Here is an 8562-nt window from a genome sequence, read left to right on the forward strand (position 1 = left end):
TCAGCAAGTAGAAAAAAATGTTGTCTCCCTTTCTCTTTGTACTTATTAAAACTATTGCTGTGATAATATTTTTTTTAAGTTTTTACCTTCTAGAGACTGTTTTAAGTCTTTACCTTTTAGAGGAAAAGCAAAGATGTCACCTTGAAGACTAAGGTGTGCCTGACCCAAGCCATTGTATTTTCCATATATGCATGTGAAAGCTGGACAATAAATAAGGAAGACCGAAGAATTGATTTCTTTGGATTGTCGTGTTGGCAAAGAATATTGAATACACCATGGACTGCCGAAAGAACGAACAAATCTGTCTTAGAAGAAGTACAGTCAGAATGCTCCTTAGAAGCAAGGATGGCGAGACTGCGTCTTACATACTTCGGACATGTTGTCAGGAGGGATCAGTCGCTGGAGAAGGACATCATGCTTGGCAGAGTACAGGGTCAGCAGAAAAGAGGAAGAACCTTAACGAGGTGGGCTGACACGCTTAACAATTTTAAGGATGGCACAGGACTGGGCAGCGTTTTGTTCTGTTGTACATAGGGTCAGAGTCAGAACCAACTCGACGGCACTAACAACAACCTTTTAGGGACACTTGCTGAAGTATTTGTAGATAAAACTATACATCCAATATTTGCTTCAAAGTAACATGATGTCATGGAGGGGCAAATGGATAGGTATAAAGGTAAAACAAGACTGGGTATATGGAGTTCACTGAATTATTCTGTCTTCTTTTGACTACATATGAATTTTTCCATAAAAAAAAAAATCTGTGGAATGAAAATTTAGCATTTTAAACAGCATGTAGAAAAAAATGTCTGTGGACTTTTTACTAAATAAGACTAACGCTGGGGTAGTAGTATTGTGATTTTTTTTTTAAGTCTTTACGGGCATATATGTGCAAATGCACAAATATTTTAAATCAAACAAAGTGTTTAGCAGAGATCCTACTCCAAAGGATATTTGATTTTTAAAAAGGAACTGTACATGGACAAAAGCCATGGGGAGCTAGTTCTGCTGCTCCCTAAACTCAGTCATAAGCAGCTGTGTGTATAGACTGTACCAACCCCTCAGTGGCCGCTGCCACCTTTCCCAGCACTGTCCACAGCATGGGAATCTACAACCCCAAATGGTTCCTGGGTCCAACTGTAGATTTTGTCAATCTCATATTCATGGCAACAATCACTACATTTCCATATACTTTGAGTAATCTTAAACCTGTAAGGCTTCAAAGATTAAAGTCATACACATTTAAAATACATAGAAAAATAATGTAATTAGAATTTATACAAAGTAGATTTTTACAAAACAAGTACACTACAAGAAATACATCTTATATCCAAGCACAAAAATATGGAAATATACATGGAAGTATATGTTTAAGAAAAAAAAAAAAACATTTATTTCTAAACGCTGAGTGGGAAGGCATAGGTTGAGTCCTGGTTGACTAGGAGAATTCTGAAGAAACCTTCGATTTGTTAGCAGAACGTTCCACTCCATTCCCCAGCTTCTAAAAACAGTTCCTGCAGGAGAGATTAGACAGCTGTCCCTCTTTCCAGGTTTTGTTTAATTTCAGCTGTGTATTTCCCATAGAATCTCTCTGCCTTCTTGTTGAATTTGGCATTCCTTTCATTAATGTAGTCGATATCTGCATCATCATTATAAGGACGTCTCCGGCTATATTTGTCTCGTTTTTCAATTCTGGGGAAGGGAGAAAATAATTTACACAATTGAAAATTGTACTTATTTTGATTTTAATAAAACATGGCCAAGTGGCTAAGGATACAATCAGTACACTTAGAATAGCACCCTTTGGAAAAAAAAAAAAGAGCCGTTTTCATCAAGTTTAAACTGCTAAGAAAAGGCATAACCCTGGGTATGAATTTGATAACTATGAACTCATCTTCAAAATGCTTCTAAAAGAGCAACGATACATTGTTAGAACAGTACACAGGAAGTATTACTTAAAAGAGGATATAACCAGTTGCCAGTTGCATTCCAGTCAACTCTGACTCATGGCGACCCCGTGTGTGTCAGAGTAGAACTGTGTTCCGTAGGGCTTTCAATGGCTGATTTTTTGGAAGTAGACTGCCAGGCCTTTCTTCTGAGGCGCCTCTAGATGAACTCAAATCTCCAAACTTTACATTAGCAGCCAAGCACATGAACCGTTTGCGCCACCCAGAAACCCCATCATTAAAATAACTATTACCATATTAGTAACGATACCTGCTGCTAATGTGAACTGAGTGCTTAGTGTATGTTAAACATTATTCCTAACACTCTCCATATGTTAACTCCTACAATACAAATTCATCCTGCTCTGCCTGATATTTACCACTACCAGTGTTAAGAAACAACAAATTTAACTGAGGCTCACTTACTAGCACATTATGCTTGCCTCTGCAAATCAAACAGCGGGATAGCTGTTAAAGTAAAAGCCTTTAAAGAAGACCTATTTTCTTTACGCTTTTCCTCCTCCATTATAACAACTCAATTTCATCAATATTCTGCATCTCCATTACAAATCATATGAACTCAATCCATACTTGAGTTTCAAATTTTTCTTAACTTAGAACATTCTACTTGGGTATTCAGCATTTTAATCAGCACATAGAAAAAATCTCTCTCTGGACTCTTTGTTAAAATAAAACTACTGCTGTGATAACAGTACTGAAGTGTGTTTAAGTCTTTTATCTTTTAGAAATACATACTGTAATTAGCAAGTATAGTTTCTGTCTGCTCAATTCATTCTCAGCATACTATATCCATTTCGTCTTCATTTCAGCTGCTCTATTGAGTACTCACTGTTTTTCCAGATCTATGACCATCCTATCAATTTCCTCTGTGGAAGGCACGTGTGTTCCATGAATAAGACTGTTAGATGTTGGGAAAAACTCTTCTCCACTGAAAAGACAGCAAAATGGACTTAAGGCAACACTACGAATGCTCCACATTGCCAAATTTCAAACTAAACCAACATTCATGATGAGAGATAAAATATACACACATATTTACCATGAGGTCCTACCTTAATTTTTTTTTTTTTGAAAAAAGGCAAGTACAGAATTGGAAGGAACCTAAGAAACCATCTACTCCAATGCCTTCATTCTACAGACAAAAGAGCTCAGGGCCAGAGTCAGAGGACTTAACAAAATCACGAAGCTGGGATTAGAACTTCTAAGCTCAGGTTATTTCCCTTTCCACTAAAGAAGGGATCAGCAAACTACAGCCTGCCACTTGTTTTTGTAAATAGTTTTACTGGAACACAGCCACACCCATTCATTTCTGTAGCCTCCATGGGGGCTTTCACACTACAGCAGCAAAGCTGATGAGCTGTGACAGAGACCATGTGGACCACAAAGCCTGTAATATTTACTATCTGGCCCTTCACCAGTTCTCCCACCCTTCACTAATGTATTCTGTCTCCAAAAATGGTATCTAAGTAACTGTGAAAATCTGGGTATTATCCATTCAACAGCTCAGCTAGAAAGACAACCCAGTGGCTGGCTTAACTGCTGAGGAATGAGCAATAAATAGTGTTGTCGAGATCAGAGACCATTCTTAGACAGCTGTTGATAACACACACCTCAGCATTAAGGTATGTTTGTATTTACGTGTGTGTGTCTGTTGTGCATAAACCAAAACCAAACCCAGTGCCGTCGAGTCGATTCCGACTCATAGTGACCCTACAGGACAGAGTAGAACTGCCCCATAGAGTTTCCAAGGAGCGCCTGGCGGATTTGAACTGCCAACCCTTTGGTTGGCAGCCATAGCACTTAACCACTACACCACCAGGGTTTCCCTGTTGTGCTTATACACACACAAATACACATATGCCATCTCAAGATGAAAAAGGGCCTTGAGTTAAGCCTGTCGACTTACTGCTTTTCTCTCATTCTCTCATACGTCTCCATGTCAGGTTTGATCTGTTTGGTCAACCGGTGATACTGCCGTAACTGGGCAGCAGCATAATCTAAAAATAAGAGTAAAATCAGAAACTATGAATTTCCTTGTTTGGGCATTAGTACTCAGAGAAAAATCAAAACTATTACGTAATGTACGTAAAGGAAATTAACTTAAGCATAGTTTCTATCCTGAAGATGCTGACGATATGGGCTTCGACCAATTTTACCACAAAAAATAGAAGAATCCAGCATTTTAGTTCTGTCATATGAGACCTATTTGTATTTTTCCTGGTTTTAGGCCTCTCAGAGAATATTCCATGAAGGAACAACAGGGGGCACATCCCTCCTTGAAACCTGAACCAGTAAAGGCAACATTTAATCAAATAAAGGCCAATTTTACCTGAAAACCCCAGATCGGGGTTTTTCCTCTTCTTCTTCCTCTCCCATCTTTCTGCATCTTCTGCACTGATCTCCAGCAACTTCACTTTCTCATAGTCTTCCCCTTTTGCTGCACATTCCTAAAGAGGGGAAAAAGGAGACAAAAAGAGCTGTGACACCTGCAACTGTGACTCAAGCAATTATTTTAAATCAAGGAAAATCCCGTAAACGCATCAAGCAATACTTTAAAAATAACAATATTCAAAAGAAATTTGGTAATCTGTAAGAAGTGAATGCACCAATTTCAAAAATAATATTTACTGTTTATCAGGTACCAGGCCCTGCTTTAAATGTTTTACATGCATTAACACATTTAATTCATAATTAACTAAACAGATGAGAAAACACAAGCACAGAAAGAATAAACAACTCGCCCAGAGGGTCACAGCTAGCGAAGGGCAGAGCCAGGAAATGCCATCTAGCAGGCTGGCTCCAGAGCTGGTGTGCTCAAGCACCATGTTATACAGTCTCAGTGCAACACACTGATTGAATACACCACTAATAAAGACAGCAGGGTAGTTCTTAACCTTTTTCTTTTCTTCTTCCTGCAATTCCCATTCCAAACGGGCTTTTTTGGCTTCCCAATTCGCAGGTAACTTAAGCCTTTTATCTTCCTCCACAACTTCCTGGTGATTTAATTTGCGAGCTTCATTCTAAAAACATAACATGAAAACTTTGTCAGGTGAAATGAGAAAATAAATCCAAAAAGATCTCATTTTCTTTGAGGAGGGTCAGGTCAGACCCTGCAACAAGGGGGTTCCATTTTATCCTAAAGTAACAGAGAGGCATCAAAGGATTTTAAGCAAAGGAACAGCAAAATTAGGTTTGCATATCTGTACAGTCAAGAAAAATGTGTTAGGCCCCATTGGTTTGGTACCTCCAGAGGTAGTTAGTATCAGCTTTGTCACTAGTTAGCTGTGTGGTCCCTTCAGGAAACCCTGGTGGCGTACTGGTTAAGTGCTACAGCTGCTAACCAAAAGGCCAGCAGTTCAAATCCACCACGCCCTCCTTGGAAACCCTGCGGGGCAGTTCAACTCTGTTCTATAGAGTCGCTATGAGTTGGAATCGACCCGACGGCAACAGTTTTTTTTTTTTTTTTTTTTTTTTGGTGGTCCCTTTGAGAAGGTTCCTTAGAGTTAGATTCGAGCAAGGTTTTGCAAAGTGAGGGAGTCATTACTGGAATGGTGCTTGAGTACACTTTAGATGGCATTAAATAATGTTAAATCACAAGATGAGAAAGATACTCTACTTTCACTTCTCTTTTAACCCTGATTAATTCAAAGGAAAAGGCTCAAATTGGGCCTGGAGGGTTTTAACACCTATGTTTATATCATTAACACTTTCTAAGTCCTCCTCCCTTTAATATTTTAACACTTTATATTACGATAAATGAAAGGAACTTTCCATTCAAAATACTAATAAACAGCCTATTTTAAAACAAATTTAACCACGTAAAAGAAGATGAGTAAGTCTTCTTAAGAAAAACTTATGTGAGATGTTTTTTAGGACACGGCTGGTAGCAGAGTTAGTCCCGGAAGCCATGTCTCCCAATTTCCAGTCAATTCCTTTACACAATCCCTCCAAGTAAGTATTTAAGAGTGTTTGTCTATTAGACTGACATTTTCTAGGCAAAGAGAGATATTCCTTTCAACTACCATCCCTCACATACTCTGGGCTCCAGCAATGCCCTGTAGTGAGACACCAAGAACACACCAGTAGTCTAACAAAGTTAGGTTGATTGCACTGGGGAGACAGCACGCCATGGGGAACCACAGGCATTTCGGTGAGAGAGTGTTAGAAGGAGCTGGTTACAGGATTTCAGTTTGTATCAGGTGATTTGGGGTAAGGTTCAAGGAAGCTTAGGTTTGCTCTGAATTGGGCACTGTCAGAAAGCGAGGGTAATTCTCAGCCTGGTACCCAAGGAGGTGTGACTAATGGAGACTAATGCTGTATTTCCTAATAAGTCCCTCCTGTTAGCCAGAAGAGGGGGACGGGCGGTCACATCTGTGGTTTGAACAGTGTTCTTGTCTTTGTCTCAGTCCAGTAGTCACAGGGTTATGGTGGAGTTTTGGGAAAACATAGCCTAGCAGATAGCCATGCCAGCTCCAAGATGACAACAGTCAGGGTCTGTTCTTTTCTTTCCCACTCAACTGCACCCAGCTATTTGCTGGACTCTCATCCCTAATGAGAACTCTTCCTTTGCACCTGCTCTCTCTGCTTGGATACCGCTTCCTCCAATTCCTTTGTCTGTTAATTTCCTACTTTCAAACAGTAGCTTAGGTGTCACTTCTTATATGAGGCATTCCCTGGAGCCTCACTTCACCCCCAAAACTGCATTATTTCCTCCTCCTCTGCATCACCAGGGCACTCTTTTTCTCCTCTACCATGGCATTTAGCACAGTATAATTTCTGGTTATAAAGCTGTCTCCTCTACTTAAAAACAGAGACCTTAACTTAATCATCTGGTTCTCTACCAACTAGCTCAGCCATGGCACTGTAGACTTTTATTAGAGGTTAACTGAATGTTTTTGAATGAGAAGACAACCAACTCTAAGTGGCGCTGGTCCGATTTCTTCTAGTCTCTAAAACCAAAAAAACCAAACCTGTTGCCGTCCAGTCAATTCCGACTCATAGCTACCCTATAAGACGGAGCAGAACTGCCCCATGGAGTTTCCAAGGTGCGACTGCTGGATTCGAACTGCCGACCTTTTAGTTAGCAGCTGTAGCTCTAGTCTCTAAAAAAAAGTGCTCCGTATTTCCGTAGGTAAAATGAAAGGCTTGTTAGAATCATAGAGCAGGAAGGATGTTAGTCATAGAGCCTCCCGGGTCTAACCGATAAATTAAATCAGACTGGGGGAAGAGGGAAAGAAGATCCAATTCTGTGGGTCTACAAGGAGTGCTGGTTCGACTTCTTATCGCAGATAAGTTCCTCTGCCAACGCACCTACAGGCCTGGCCAAGTGACAGGTCTGAGCTGGCCTCCGGGACTACTCACCCGCTTCAGGTGCAACTCCCGGAATTTGCGCAGTCGCTGTTCGCGCTTCTGGGCCGCCAGCTCCTCCGTAGCCGTGAGGGGCTGCTCCTCCTCCGCGAGGTCCACCGGCACCTGCGGCGAGAAGGACAGGCTTCAGGCGGGGCAGACTCCACTAATTCCGGTTCGGCCCAGACCGATTCCCGGTCGCTCCCGACAAGCCGCGGAAGACCCTGTAACTCCGATCCCCCGCCCCTGCCTCCCTGTATTCCTCCTCCACAAACACCTCCGGGCAGAGCTGATAGCACCCACCGCCTCAAATTGAGTCGCAGCCGCCATCACAACCTTCCACTTCGCACTTCCGCAACACCAAACAGCATTTCCGTCAGCCTTCCGAACGCACCGCCTATAAACGTTATTAAGCTGCGATGAAGCCCCGCCTCTTCCGGGCGACCTCAATAATTAGGACCAATCGCTGCCCCTTTTAACAATGAGCGGGTTTTGATTGGCCTGGGTGCTGCGCCGCCGCAGAAAGCCTCAGGGGCAGGGCAAGGCAGGGAGGGGCGAGTGGCTGAGGGAAGTGTCAGAAACGGCTCGGAGAATGGCAGCTTCAAAGGACTTTCCAAAAGGAGCCGTGGTAGAAAGTAACCGAATCTACTTGTTCATTATAAGTGGAAAGTACCTTCCATTCGCGTTCAGCTTTATGTCACATCCCAAGAGGCAGGTCTCCTCTGACTACCTTGTGTCACGTAGGCCTTTGTTGCGGTTGTTAGGTGCCTTCCAGTCGATTACACCTCATAGCGACGCCCTGTACAACAGAACGAACCACTGCCTGACCCTCAGCCACCCGCATAATCTTTGATATGTTTGAGCCCAGTTTTGCAGCCACTGTGTCAAACCACCTCATTAAGGGTCTTCCTCTTTTTTCGCTGACCCGCTACCAGGATGTCCTTCTCCAGGGCCTGGTGCCCAAAATACAAAGTCTCATCATCTCGCTTCTAAGGAAAAATCTGGCTGTACTTCTTCCAGAACAGATTTGTTCGTTCTTCTGGCAGTCCATGGTATATTCCATATTCTGCGCCAACACCAAAATTCAAAGGCTTCAATGCTTCTGCCTTCCTTATTCATTGTGCAACTTTCATATGCATATGAGGCAGCTGAAAATATCATAGTTTGGGTCAGGCTCATCTTAGTCCTCAAGGTGACATCTTTGCTTTTCAAAACTTTAAAGAGGTCTTTTGCAGCAGACTTTGCCCAG

At 41.9% G+C, this 8562-nt stretch overlaps 1 protein-coding gene across 1 annotated transcript; it reads right to left on the minus strand.

Annotated features, from left to right (window-relative positions):
* Positions 1 to 1375: 1375 nt before the first annotated feature.
* SYF2 (SYF2 pre-mRNA splicing factor) lies at positions 1376 to 7713 on the minus strand. The gene is made up of 7 exons (XM_049878298.1): positions 7617 to 7713; positions 7329 to 7439; positions 4862 to 4987; positions 4297 to 4414; positions 3874 to 3964; positions 2797 to 2895; positions 1376 to 1692 (listed from the first exon to the last, which is right to left on the minus strand). The coding sequence occupies exons 1-7, from the start codon at positions 7641 to 7643 to the stop codon at positions 1527 to 1529; spliced, it is 738 nt and encodes a 245-aa protein (XP_049734255.1). The 5' UTR covers positions 7644 to 7713; the 3' UTR covers positions 1376 to 1526.
* Positions 7714 to 8562: the final 849 nt, after the last annotated feature.

Source organism: Elephas maximus, chromosome 3, assembly GCF_024166365.1.
Source record: "Elephas maximus indicus isolate mEleMax1 chromosome 3, mEleMax1 primary haplotype, whole genome shotgun sequence".
Lineage (NCBI taxonomy): Eukaryota > Metazoa > Chordata > Mammalia > Proboscidea > Elephantidae > Elephas > Elephas maximus.

Coding starts and splice junctions, on each gene's coding strand:
- SYF2 (XM_049878298.1), bottom strand. CDS start 7,643: ATGGCGGCTGCGACTCAATTTGAGGCG. Junction 4,415..4,861: donor AGGAAGAAGAAAAGAAAAAG/GTTAAGAACTAC, acceptor TCCCCTCTTTAG/GAATGTGCAGCAAAAGGGGA. Junction 3,965..4,296: donor CCCCGATCTGGGGTTTTCAG/GTAAAATTGGCC, acceptor TCTTATTTTTAG/ATTATGCTGCTGCCCAGTTA.